We start from the raw sequence: 15131 nt of genomic DNA, 5'->3' as shown, positions 1-15131 counted from the left end.
AGCCCCAAAGCTCAACTCCGTATGTCCAGATAGGCCTTATAATAGTCATGTAGATCAGTCTTTTGTAATGGATTGGCAATTTAGACCGTTTTTCTAGTAAATGTTGCAATAGTCGGAATCGACGAGCAGTTTCTTGTCTTTTTAGTCTTGTATGGGGATTCCATGTCAGTCGTTTGTCGAGATGTAGTCCTAATCCCTAAACCTAAAAAACGTTTGCACTCTTGCAATAACATTATTTTACTGTAATTTCAAACTATCAGGCTTCACTTTCATTATTGGAGAAAAAAATTTTTTTCTTCAAATATTAAGGGAGAAATACCAATATTTTTTGTACCACTTTCACTTTTCAATAAGCTATCATCTTGAACAGCCCATGAATAAAGCTCTACAAAGTGGCGCGAAACGTCAGATAATAAATAATTGTAAGCTATTTTTGTTCTTTTTGACCGTAACTCTGACCATCTTCTTCATATTTTTTAATTATAGTTTTTTTATTTATTTTTGAATCAAGAGGTATCAAAACATTTGATTCTGATGTCAAATATTTTTGGTTTGGGAATAAATTCTAGGAGACGAGCTGTTTCTACAATATAGGTGTGAATGGAATTTGATAACCTTAATACTAGACATAATTTTATTATTTTATGTATGACTAATACGCTTCAATATATTAATACTTGATTTTTATTAGTCTTTAATTTTTCTTAACACTGCTTGTTAATTATATCTGTAAAATTAATTACATTTTGTCACATTTAAAATTAGTCTTAATTTTACGTGGAAACTTATTTTATTAAAACCGTCTGCACTATCACTGGACTATTCCCCCCTACACAGATACTAGACCATTTTCCCAATTTACCTCAGCGGAAGAGCTCGAAACAGAAGTATGTTTTTCATTCTAAGAATCTATATATTTGTTTTTAACTTCCAGCATGATTGAAAATCTTCCTTAAATTTGGAACACAGAAAGGATAAGCAGAAACCGCGTTGCATTATATAAATCGTTCATATTTTTAGAAATGATTTAAAAGCATTGAATTTTTAGATCAAGATATTGTTTTTGTTTTTTTGTTATTTTGTTTTATTCACCACAAAAACACACCAACGCACTAATAAAAAACATACGGCAATGACTTAACATGTTTAAAATAACATAGACTTACCCTAACATTGAAATAAATAACGTGGACGAAATAAGACATTCATGAGATATCAACTCTTGTAATCTCATGAATTAAACTCGTGAGATAAGTTACAGTGGGGTATTGTTCTTCTACACCCTGACATGTCATTATTGCGTTCGCAATTACGGCCTGACAATCCGCTGATTGTGAATGAATGATTTGACAGGCAGTTTAAAACGAAAAAAAACAAAACTGGAATGTCGTTTGGTAAATGGAGGATTGTTATCTGAAAAATGTTTTACACGCTACCATTTTATAATTTTAAATTGTTAAATATTATATATTTTTCAAATGGAAGTATTTGTACTCCTGTTTCCTTTATATCGTTCTGGAATTCTCAACCCGCTTCCATCGGTAAAATTAAACATAAATTATTTCTCATACTTCTCAAAGATCAATCTTCCTCAAATCTGTAATAATAAAATAGGATCTATGATTTATATTTTTTTCTTCAATATTTTAATTTATTTTATTTATAAATATATTTTAATATAGAATTGTCAACTATAAATTATAAGTTTATAAATATCAAGCTAGAAACCAGCATATTTGTTTCATTTTTCATTTATTTACAATTTTATTTTTAATACTATTTTTATAACTTAGCAATTGAACCATTTTATGCCAGACAATTGGCACTCAATTGTCCATTGTAATTATTCTTAGAGGGGTAGACGCCCTAGAATACATTTCTATTGGAAGAAGACAGTTGACTGTATAGAGTAGATTGTAGGAAGTAGTTCGGGGGTGGTTAATAAAGGTATCAAAATAGTAAAACTATTTATTGTTAACCGACGTTTCGGCCCACTTTGCAGGGCTTCGACAGGGCTAAATGAAAAAAAGAAGATATAACCATTATAGAATAAACAGAACATTAAAGTAAGAAATATTTCAAAACAATTTTATGTTTATAACGTATATAAAAAAAAATAATATAAGGAAGTATACATGTAGATGAACTAGAAATTTATTAGTAACTAGTTTCTAGTCCTCTTAAACGCAAACTTATTTATATTACAATTATAATTATTTTTTATATGCTTTATAAACATAAAAATTGTTTTGAAAAGTTTTTTTATTTTAAAGTTCTGTAAATTCTATAATATTTGTATCGTGTTTTTCATTTAGCCCTGACGAAGCCCTAAAAAGTAGGGCGAAACGTTGGATAACAATAAACAGTTTTGTTTTTTTTTGTTTTGTTTTTTACTATTTTGATACCTTTAATGACTGCCACCCGCACTATCTTCCTACAATCTACTTTTCATTTCATCTCGATATCACGAATTTTCAGGTATCCGAACTAAAAAGAATATAATGAATTTACAACTATACAACCTCGGAGCAAGGACTACTCATTTGAACCACGATGAAATGAGCATTAATAAAATTTTTATCCATACGAAACACGTGTGTAAATTTTGATGTTAATATAAGCTGAGAAGTAGGTAAATCTATTTATCGCCCTCAGTAAATTCTCAATATATTTTAATATAAGAAACTACATTCCTAAGTGTTAGTAAATATAGTTTCGCCCATTTTTGTGATTCTTGGACGGTAATGTATTTTAAAATAGGAACCATTAAAAAAATAATCATAATAATTTATAGTTGTTAACAATATTATAATAATTTATTGATTGAATCCTCAAGCGCTCAGTTATGCTTCCGACAACTCTAACAAAATAGTGGAAGCGTTGATGTTGCGTCGGGACTGCTAACGTAGCGTATTCCAGAGCCGGTCGGTGACCTTCGCCCACGTCCGCCCTCCCTGGTCCTCTTTGATATGTTCAAGGTTACGTTTTGTTTTTTATATTGTTTTCATTTTCTTCCTCGTAATCGCTTATTTATCAGTGTCGAACGACATGCTAAAACGTCCGTCCAAAAATTTTCTATCGCTGCTATTTTATTGTCATATCGGAGTAAGAATACCATAGTGGAGTTTAGAAGCTAGTCTATAAATTCAGATTAATTTGTGGAAATGGGTCTGTAAGCGAGATCTAATCCTTGTATTATCTTTTGTCCGTTTTTGTGATACGTTGATATATGTCTGATACGATGTGTACGACCAGGCTTCTTTGCATTCCCTACATAAATATATCTGTTTCAACAATTATAGGGCTAATAAAAGTTTCCTGTCATGGTATGATTGGAAGAAAGTTTGGTCAGCACTACTGTCATACTACCTTATATTCCCTCTGTTCAATATTTTATAATTTAATTTTATGCTGAGAAGAAACAGGAAGCGTTCATCCAAGCAAGTTTCTCGGCCCTGAAAAAATTACTATTTTTTTACCCTTAACACTTAGATATAAGAATGAAAACTAAATATCGGGTGTGAACACTTAACATAGGGAGTACAATAGCTTGGTGGTTAAGAACTTAACTCCAGGCCACGGATTTGAGTCCAGCTGGGCCAGATAATAATTTATTCAGCTATATCCGCCAAGGATCGACCCTGGGGCACACCCAGTCTCTACGAAGTAGGTACCTGGTTGAATGTGACCGACTCGCCTCCTCAAACTTTATTTTGTATATAACTTTTTATGTATATTTTCAGCGTATGATAACTTCAAACTATCTTGTTTTCATTTAGCAATGACAAAGTCATGCCCAGTAAACTGGGGCAAAACGTAGGTGCATTATAAATAGTTTTTTTTTTTTTAAATTCTGAGCAATCTTTCTTGACCACAACCCAAGGTCAACTAATAATCTTTAAAAAAAAAAAAAATGTTTTAGCTAAAAATAAGAGCTTTAACACACTAATTTACTGTTTAGATGTAAGGAAGAAACTTGGACCGCCATAAACAAAAACATCAATTTAGTTTAACTCAAAATAAATAATCTTGACAGGAGTATAGAACATCACGAAATAATCACTGGTTAGACAAATGATGATTAAATGTTGATCATCTCTGTCAGCCTTTAAAAGTTATGCGGAAACGTCGAGTAGTTACGTTGTCGACAAGATCCACGTCGGGATCCCAAGGTCGTTATGTACGTTGGAAACAATGCTTATTAGAGAGAAGAAATCTTATTTTGGTAAAAACTATTTGCGAAACGTAAACAAACAAGCGATGACGTCGGCGACACCTGTCTGTAGTATCTAGAGTAAACTGTGAACGTCAGCTTGGAATACATTAGGATTATGGATAATACCAAAACAAACTGAACGGCAAACGTCTAGAAACGTGAGAGGGTATCTACAAAAAGCTTTCTAGCAGGTTTTAGGATCAGAGGAATGATATGCTAAGAAAATATTACATTATCAGCAACATTATTTAGCTATAACAAATTCGCAATCAACAGATCTCCAATCAACTAGATTAACAGATTTTATTACCTTTTGATAAAATTTAACCCAAAAAGAAGTGTACACACCTGCCTTCTTCCTGATTGTCAAGTAGAGAGAGGTTTTAACAGGTACTGCATGGAGAGGTTGTACTACAATGGCCTGGCTTAAAATCTCGACAAATTTAGCTTCCAAATCCTAAAAGCTTCGCATTTCGCGATAAGAAGAGAGTTGTATTGTAGGCATTTGTAAAACCACAAATTATTTATAACCTTGACCTATGACGCTACAGATCAATAGACAATAATTTGTTTTTTACAAACGAATGGTCTTAGCTTATTATAATACTATCTCGCAATTGGGCCAAGTTTTCTGATGACTTCAAGAACCGAAACTGGGTCTGGAGCGTATGCTAGATCTTTCTCCGAAACACTATATCATATGCACTCCAGGATTATTTTGAAGCAAAAATTTCTTTTCGATAACTGATTATCATTTGATGTTACCAATTTTGCTACTCACAGCACCCATTAATGCATTGTACGGGTCAATAATCAATGCTGGAAACTTTTGGAACAGGGAACACCACCGATCTGGACCACAATAGGTTGTTTTGATTACATTCAAAATCATCTGAAATAATGATGAGCAGTTATTAATTAAACATCAATTTAGAAACATAATAAGGGATTTTTATAGTTCCACAATGAAGCTAAATATGTTTACAGCAATTAGTGATATGAGTTAATTAATATTCTCGAGAAAAACTTTGTAATTTGCATCTGAAAACACTAAATCTGCAAATAAAACTTTGCACCAAGAATCACTATTTAGATAAATCCGATATAGTTAGCATTATCTCAACGTCTTGAATATACTTCAATTTGAGAATCGATGCAAATTATAAATTATATGGCCATTGGTAACAAAGCTTTACAGATCCTAGGAGGTTAGAGAAATCAAGATTCACCAAATTCATTTAGACGGATTGAGGTACTTTAAGATGGTTTGGTGATTTATGCGTACACCAGATCTCTAATGATCAGATGGATTATTTTTGCAAGTTTCACATATTGCACAAAGAAATCCGTGTAATAGAATTTTTAGTACAAATATAGAATTATTGTTACAGTAACTATAAGAATAACACTAGTTAAATAATCATAAAAAAAAAAAAATGTTCACTCAAATTTTTTATTAATATGTTTCTTCAATTGATAATCAAACTGTAGTAGACTATAAATATATCATTTATTTTTTAAAGAATATCACAAGAATGTCTTCGCCAATAGGATATGAGTTTTGACCATGAAGCCCAATTCCAGTCATGAAAAATAATACGATTTTGGTTTATTATATTTAGTAATAAACCTTTGAAAATTTACGCCACAAAATACGAGGAATCTAAACATTGAGAAGAAAAAAAAAATGTCCGTCCATAAAACGAGCGAACAGTAAATTATGACATTTAACTCATTAATAGTTAATTCAAATAAAAAAAAATTTTGCACAGCAATTTTAAGTGTTTTTATTTAATTTAATTGACTCCAGGCTTTAATCAAATATTTAATGTGATGATATATCAGGCACATTTAAAAACATGGGGCAAGCTGATAGTGTATTACTGGAATATGAAATAAATAAGTAAAGAATATTAAATATGATATATTAAATTTATCTCTCATAAAAAATTAAGTAATTAAAATAAAATTTAAAAAAAATAATGGATCTTTGACCTTTATTATCAAAATCGTTTTCAAGATTTTCTAGTTTTAAGTTGTTTGGTTTTTCCAGTCTAAAATGTTAAAAAGATTAAATTCCAATGAATTTATTAATATCATAAAAATCTACAAATAATAATTAAAATTGAATTTTTTATTGAAAATGAAATTACGATTTTTATACCACTAAAAAAAAATATTATGAAATATCTCAAAACTTCAAATTTCGACTTAGTGTATTTTACTTTTAAACCAACGATATATTGTAACCTGACTACTATAAACTATTATAAATACTATAATTATTGTCAGTTAGGTCATAAGAAAAAATCTGACATTGAGAAGAGAATTTACAAAAAAAAATTAGAAAATTCTCCGGTAGAAATTGGGTAAATAACAATGTAACTATTAACAACTCTATTTCTAGACTGTCGATGTAAGTATGTAAGTGTAGGACGGACGTCAAGAATACATTGCTATTCATGAAATGTTAATTGTGTTTACATGCTATAAATTACAGGCTCTATATATAGTGCGTAATGTAATGAGAGAATTTCAATCATGAAGAGGTATTTTAAAGTCTAAGCAATGTGTTGTCAATTCATTTTATTTAAATAAATGAGGTAATTGGCCCATTACGATTTCAACTGATTCCCTGATAAAAAAAATGAAAAAGAGCACGTTTCATAAGATAAAACTCAAGTTGATATGCGATTATGAAGCATTTAACATAAGAGTATTAATATGGAACTAGTGAATACAATATAGAATATAGATACCACAAAAGTATAGAAATATATTGTAGATAAATTATATACAAGAATGATAACAAACAGATCTCAAATCTAATTAGGTAGATGAGAACTGAATTTCTGAAAATGTGTTTGGATTATAATATATCTGATACATATATGAAATATTTGTAGATATCATTAATTTATTGACCACGTATAACACCACATGTAGCAAACAAACAGTGTAGGATATTTTTCAAATAAAATAACATATCAACTAAAAAAAAAAAGTTAATTAAACGACATTTATCTCAATTTAATTTAAAAAAAAATCATGCTGATATATTAAGAGTGGAATATTTAGGAAATCTAGTAAAAGTTTACTTGAAAAAAAATTTCACTAAAAAAATACATCCTTTTGGTGAAATTTTGTTATTATTATTTTTAAAATTTAAGTTATATATTCTATTAACTACAGAATATATGTCATAATAACTTATCAAACAATATAAATAAAAAATTAAATAATTTTCTTTCATTAGATTGAAGGAGATTGCAAAAAATTTATAAATCTATTTTATTTTTTACAAATTGTATTGACTAATCGTTACTTGGCTTAAATAGTGGCATATCTGACATAAACTTTTGATTTTATTTTGAATTAAACGTATTCCGAAAATAGTACATTACCGTAGGTTGCAGCTACTCTCTCTACTAATGTCTTCCTAAATTAACCAGTATACGGTACCATGGAATACACTCAACACAAAAAATGCAAACACTACTAAAGTACAGCAGTTGTGTGCTGCATTGAGATATTGTCGTTTAAAAAATACAATGAAATTGAGTAGCTGTTTTATCACTGTGTATTTTCTATGGTTTATCAACATTTGCAGCTTTGCTTTAGAGGACCAACTAAAAAAAAAAATTTATTTTGTGTTAGAAGAATTCCTAAGATATTACAGATTTTACAGACTGCTCCTTCATGGATTGTAATCCTAGTCAACGATGCTATCTTAATATGTTTAATACAAAATAAATAAATACATTATTTTTTAAATTATGCAATTAATCAAACAAATAATATCATATGATGCTAAGTCAAAGGATGCAACTGCGCAAATAATTTATGATTATTTAAAACATATGTATTCTCAAAAAAAGATCTATAAGAAGAAGCTGGATCGCTTAAAAACATCGATTAAATAAGATGTAAAACAGACGGTATAAAAAGTTTTAAAAAATAAGCAAATAATTTTGAAAAAAAAAGTAAATTTAAACTTACTGCCTTAATATCCCCTGGAGGGAATAATTATTTACCCGCTCAGAGGCTCGGGGGAGATTGTCGTTATCCGAAGCCATGGGACGTTCCCTCCGACCGAAATTACCCATGGGCGAATATGCTGATACGCTTTTTAATGTAACAAATAGTGCAAGAAATAGACACAAACAGTAACAACCACTAGAACAAACTGCGAAAACAGACATTGTATCTAAGATGATATAGGAGTGCGAGAGCTGTGGAGGTCAGAAGCTAGCGTCAGACTGACGTCTGCTTCAAATTAGAGGGCGATTTGTCTACCTATGTCTGACGGCACGGCTATTTGGAACAGCTTTGCGACTAGTTATCATAATATATTTATATATGATACATAAGAGTATATATAATTACTTAAATGTATGTAAACCGAACATGGAACAAGATTAGGAACTTTGGACTATTTGGATTGGACCACCAGACAACGCACTGCATTGACACTTTGTACGATAATTGTAAAAAGATGGTTAGGATGGAACTGAAACAGGTATAAAAGGTGGCAGAAAAAATTATTTATTAGTAATGAAAGCTACTTTGCAGGGCTAAATAAAAATAAATATAAACGTTGTAAGGTATGATAAGACAATAAGTTATTAGGGAAAAAAAAGGAAACTAAATGAATAATAATAATACAAAAATTTATCCAAATAGTCACAACTGTCTTTAAAAAATCATATTACAAGACCAACGTTTCGGCCAATCCCGCCAACATCAAGGACAATCTCAATTTTAGTATCATAACCCCCAAATTGATTTATTTTACTATCATATAATCTAATTTATCAGAAACAATCATGGCCATATAAAATATAAAAGTTGTGAAAAATAGAATTTGTTATTAAACATTAGTAACAAAAGCAGGTTTATTTTGACTGTGTTAAATTGATTATGTAAATCACTATAATACTGTGATACTAAAATAAACATTGTGCTTGATGATGAACGACTCTATGGATCGGCCGAAACGTAAGACATGTAATATGTTTTAATGATGAAGGTTGAGACTATTTGAATAATTTTTGTTATTATTAATAAACCTACCAGTCTCGAACAAGATAATAAACACATATATAAACTAAATAAATATTTTAAAAACATAAAAAATAGAATAGTAATAGTATTAATAGATTTAAAAAAACATTGTATATATCTTTATTGAAATTTACAACTGTCCATAAAAATACATTCAGTAAATTTCATGTGAGATCATAATGACATGATACAGGCATGTAGAGAAACTTTATTAGGAGGTCTCGTGGCCAACTTCTTTCAGGGCACTCGTAGGGTTGTTAGAAATGGAAGAGGAGGCAAGGTTAGATACTAGTAGGTTTGGGTGGTTAGAGAGTTTATAAAGGAAGGAATGATATCTGGTTCGGGCTAGATCGGTTACCTATGGAACATTAAGGATCGTAAGGATTGGATATGAAAGGAATTCAAAGATTCAGTGGAACCCCAAAGCTCAACTCCATATGTCCAGATTGACGTTATTACAGTCATGCAGATCAGTCTTGTAATAAATAGGAAGTTTAGACCGTTTGTCTAGTAAGTGCTGTAATAGTCGAAATCGTTTCCTGTCTTTTCAGTCTTGTGTGAGGATTCCAAGTTAGTCGTTTGTCCTGATGTTGTCCAAGATAGCGGATCTGTTCGGCAGGGGAAAGAGCAACATTTGTTTGTTTGTTAGTTTTGAAAGGGCGTTTAACAGCCTGGTCATCAACGCCCGTTGGTTGTAGGCTTTGGTAAGGCCTAGTTGTTTTAGTCATAGCTTTGGTATGGTGTACTGATCCGCACCAATTATAATTAAATTTGTGGCAATTATAATTTGTTTAATAATCGTTACGATATTGGAAAGGATGGCCAAAAGCAGATAACTGACTGTTCTAATTTTAAAAATAAGGCAAGTTAAATGGATAATTATAATAATTAAAGGCTGGTTATTAAGTTAGTCTGATGGATGAATTTAATGACTTTTACAATTACAGATTCGTCGTTTCTCAACGCCATTGGGACATTTGTTGGTAACCCTAACTGGTGCAGAGTTGATACATATCTTCTTTATAGTTATTATATGGCGGGATTTAAAGGTAGAGAGGGTGGTTATAAAGGCTAAATATTGGTTTCAAATTAAGACAAATTGTTTAGACGTTTTAATTTATATCTCCAGTTCTAATTAGTTTAATTGCCCTAAAACACTCCTACGTTTCGTGCAGATTGATTCAGTCGTTATTTCTATTTTTTCACCTCATATTTTTAATACATGACGTTATTTGCAGCTATAAACTAAATAGATATAATAAACAATTAATTAAATCATTAATCCAATATGTAAATAACTGAATATACTAATTTATATCAAACTTAATCTAGGAATTGCAAAGCTTTGCCGAGTCCGCTAGTTACACAATAATTTACAATAATAATAGTTTTAAACCGTTTCACACAGTACTTTTCATAACCCGCTCCCGTCAAAATATGGACTGACGCAACATACTCGAAGATTTTAAAGTTAAAGGTTTGGATAAAAGAGCTCCAATCGTTTTGAGTTATTACGACCTCAGAGGTGTTCAAACTGTAGCCTCAACGCCATTTCTCAACATTATGGCGGGTCACTCCAAAGAGGTAATAATTATGTAAAAGAGGGAAGAGGAGATGATAGGAATGCCGCAGCGCCACCTTGTGCAGTGTGGTCCTCTTCTGGATTTGGTAAGGAATCCGGGGGAGATAACGTACGTCACGGGGGGCTTTAACGGTGCGGACAGCGAGGTCGAAAATTATGTATCGCACTCGTTATTTATCTGCCATCTTGTTTGTGTGAGATAAATTAAATAATAAATTAGCACTACTATATCTGGCACTCTGGCCTCATCTGCAGTCTCTCTTAGGGCACATGCTAACTCAATATACACTACCTTTGGGCCTTCGTATTCTTTTGAAAGAGGAATGATCAAAGATAACAAGGCAAAGGATTGGCCAAGCCACTCTGTCCATAGGTAATCCAGAAATATTAAATTATAACGAAATGTAAAGAAAATAATTCATACATAGAATTTATTACATAGTTATTACAATTAACACACAGTTTTTGCGACTTTTTTCAAAGGATTTGAAGGAATTAAAATTTATAGTTAGGATGTAAAATGGGCTGATAGTACTAAGCCTCTTAAAACTTAGTTCTGGCATCTTAATGGCAAACAATCAAAATATCACATGCGGGAAGTCAGAAAACAGAATATCTCACATAAATAGACCGAAAAGAAACATAAATCAGGGGCGGTTCTCAACTTCATGACATTTAAACACATATTCTTGACACTGTCCTGGTGACTGAATTGGTGTGAAGTCAAATAATAAGTTGTTTGTCAGTAGTTTATAGAATCATGACTTTCTTGATTTGTGCCGTTCGGTCGTAAAACTTAACTGAGTTCTAGAAGAATTAAAATACTTTTCGTCATAGGTTTTATAAACGCTGGTTTCATAAATTATCGAGAGGATAATAGAAAAATTTGATTTTTTAAGAGAATACTGTTGATATGGTAAATGACTCCTAGTTGCAGACAAAACAGCTAACATTTTATATACATGCTTTAACATGGCAAAAGCATTCATTGTATTAATTATTTACAACCGAACACCTCACTTTTTTACTACCAATTGTTTTGTGCCTCTTTATTTTAATTCACGCTCTTTTAAATTAACAAAAATGGTATACAATTTTCTTTTTTTTAATAATTAGATAGACTGGATGAGTTGTAAATATTTAAATGAGTTGAAGTGAAAAGATTTCCTATTGAAATTTTTATATTATTTTAAAAAATTCATATTATATGTATATAACGTTTCGGAACCATAGCTCCATCATACGATATTGGGATTAAAAACCAAGTTTTATTAATGCAAACACCAAAACAATAATTAAAAAATTAAATACTAATAAGTAGATATCAAATTATTAAGCCTGAGTCAGCTGTTACTTCGATGTCAGCTGACAGAGAATGTACCGAACCCAATAAAGACAGTATTTTACAAGATCAACAAGCATATCAGATTTTGGTACTTTTTTCTCCATCTTTTTTTTTTACGTTTTGCTTTCGCCGAGTCATATATTAGTCTTAAATAAATTTTTAAAAAATAGTAAATTTTGTAGTAAATATTATGGTCACATAGTAGTAATTTTGAAATGAAGAAATGTCAAAGGTTTAACTGCAGAACTAAATAGAAATTCCATCTTTTAACAAATAGTAGTAAAAATATAAACAGGGAGGTAGTTTACCAGTTATCGCCATTAACACATTAAAAAGTTATGTTCAGTTTAACAAGATTGACAACAAAAGATATTACTATATTTAATTGTATCGACTAATAAGGAGAATAGTTGTTACATAATATATGAGATTACATTTTTTAAAAAATTAATACTAAGGTCTACTTTATTAATTTAATTTCTGAATTATTGTTTAGGTGTTTTCATTATTGAAATTTGATTGCTGTGAATGATTAATGTTCATGGATCTCTGGTCCTGAAACGTTGTTTACAGATAATGTTAAATTTTTAAAATAATATAAAATTTTCAATGGAAGATTTTTTTCACTTCAACTAATTAAAATGTAAAACTTTTATCTAAATTAAATGTTGTTTTTAAAATAAAATTAATCCCCCACGGGAAGAGAAAGGCCACCCTGCCCGTAAGTACTTCACTGCTTTCGAATTTAAATACCAAAACAAATTTAAACAAATACAAGAAAACACATTGTTTTGGAAAGTAGAAGGATTTATTTTCAGAATCTCCTACTTATATCCTCAAAACAAACATAAATTTTAAATATAATAATAAATGCATCGAGAACAGCTTCAAGAACTGCGTGCAAAATTTCATCGATACCGTTAAGCTATTTGTATTTAATTAGGGAATTTACATGCCGCCTTAGAAATGATAAAAGTTTTTTAAAACCCGTTCTTGAAATGGTTTTAGAATAATGATCCAATTAGTGATGTTATTTGCTGAATTCGGGTTACCTTCCAGCCCATACACGAAAATATCTATGATGTATACAGTGCGATCGAAATTCTCGGTGATTTATAATAATAGAAAAAAATAAATTAAGAAGTTTCTCAATATTTATTATATTTAATTGATGCAAATGTCGTATTATAAAATACGTTTAGTTTTATAACAGTTGTATTAATTTGGATGTTCTCATACCAAAGAGTCGGAGAACCCTCAGGAAGTTGATTCACCACTTGAAGCCTCAGAGGGCCCATTCAACGCATTAAATAGGGCACTTGGGGCCCAAGATAATTCTGATAGATACTAACAGGTCTAGGATAGTAACACTAGAAAAGGGTCCCAACCTATTTACTACTTATGCAATGAATCAAACAATTAATTTTATTATCACCATATTTCTCGGATAATCGAAAATTTGTAGATTCGTCCTTCCTACACTTGTCGAAATGTGGAGCATAAAATTACATTAAAATGAAAAACAAACAAATAAAATATTTAAATTTATTATTATTTCTCGGTATTGACTAAAATTGTTCAAGGTACATCAGCTCTTCAGTAGTGTTGACACAATGAAGGAAAAATATGTAGATATGGTTTAAATGTTATGTAGAAATTGACAACAACGGAAAAGGTTTCACATCACAACTTAAGGCCGATAATGAAAATTGCTTTTTGGAAATATTGCATATTTATCAATGTTTATTGTTTAATTCAACAACTTGAACTTTCATTGTTTAATAAATTTGATTAAATTTCTTGAAAGAAGTGTTATATAACAGAATTTAATTCTATTAAAACTAATTTCTATTATCCAATCAAGAGTATTCAGAGTTCAACCGAAGAGAAGTTAAAAACCATTGAAGAATAAGCCTACTAATTTGAAAATTTTATTTATATTATCAAAAATTAAACAGCTAAATTTCTTAAAGTAATAATAAATATGAATAGATATACATATAAAATTTAAATAAAGAAAATTGAAAACAATATTAAATAAGAGAAATAAATGCTATTTAAATAAATTTTATTTGATTTAAAAATACAAATCAAGAAATTAACAAAAATAAAAAGAATTTTTTACTATTTTTCTCATAAATGATAAAGTATTATTTCATTCAACAATTAATTCCAGATTTTGTAAAAGATTAATCATGGCAATAGCATGCATGCTTCCTAATTAACACAGGAGATATCAAAGGCCTTTTTGAAGAAACTAAACATACAGACTTCTTTCAATAATGTACTCTACTGTAATCTTTTATCAAATTAGCACTACAATTTTTATGTTTATATTTCTTTTTTTAACCTTTAATTTTGAAGGAAACATATTTTCACACACACACACAAAAAAAATAGGAGATGGTCCGGGTGCAATAAAAGAAAATAACACAAATAGTCAGAAATCTATTAATTTAAGCCAACGTTTCCCCCACGTTGCAGAACTTCGTCGGGGCTTACAGATTGCAAACAAAAACGAAAAAAAAAAAAGCCTTTGGCCAAACTACCTTTTTTTTTGTTACACACGGTCAATCATCCAATATTAAAAAAAAAGAAACTAATTAATTTTAGTACGAAGTAAATAATTTATTGATTTTTTTTTTTTAGATGATATTACTATAATATTATATTTGTATCAATTATATGAGTAAAATCTTACCAATAGTAGTAAGGAATATCATTCTGGAAAAATCTCTATGCTTACCTGAAAAAAAAAGAAAAAAAGTTAATTCATTTATATAGTTCATAAAGTTAAAACTATCTGTAATACGTGGATAGAGTATTGCACCAAATCTTACAACAATTAAACGAACAAGCAACTAAGAATTGAACCAAATAAATATAATTAATTGGAAAAATCTGGTGCAGTGCGCAAATCACAC

At 30.0% G+C, this 15131-nt stretch overlaps 1 protein-coding gene across 1 annotated transcript in view; it reads right to left on the bottom strand.

The window, feature by feature from the left end:
• Window positions 1-15131, bottom strand: part of LOC106688972 (Inositol 1,4,5-triphosphate kinase 2) — a 96654-nt gene that overhangs the window by 81141 nt on the left and 382 nt on the right. Inside the window, exon 2 of the mRNA XM_067050995.1 lies at window positions 14909-14953. Within this exon, the coding sequence (XP_066907096.1) occupies window positions 14909-14953 (45 nt within the window). The remainder of the gene's footprint in view (window positions 1-14908; window positions 14954-15131) is intronic.

The sequence above is a fragment of the Halyomorpha halys genome, unplaced genomic scaffold, assembly GCF_000696795.3.
Source record: "Halyomorpha halys isolate HHAL.00 unplaced genomic scaffold, Hhal_1.1 Scaffold1245.1, whole genome shotgun sequence".
Lineage (NCBI taxonomy): Eukaryota > Metazoa > Arthropoda > Insecta > Hemiptera > Pentatomidae > Halyomorpha > Halyomorpha halys.
The sequence above is the reverse complement of the archived record's forward strand: the minus strand, read 5'-3'. Positions and strand labels throughout refer to the sequence as shown.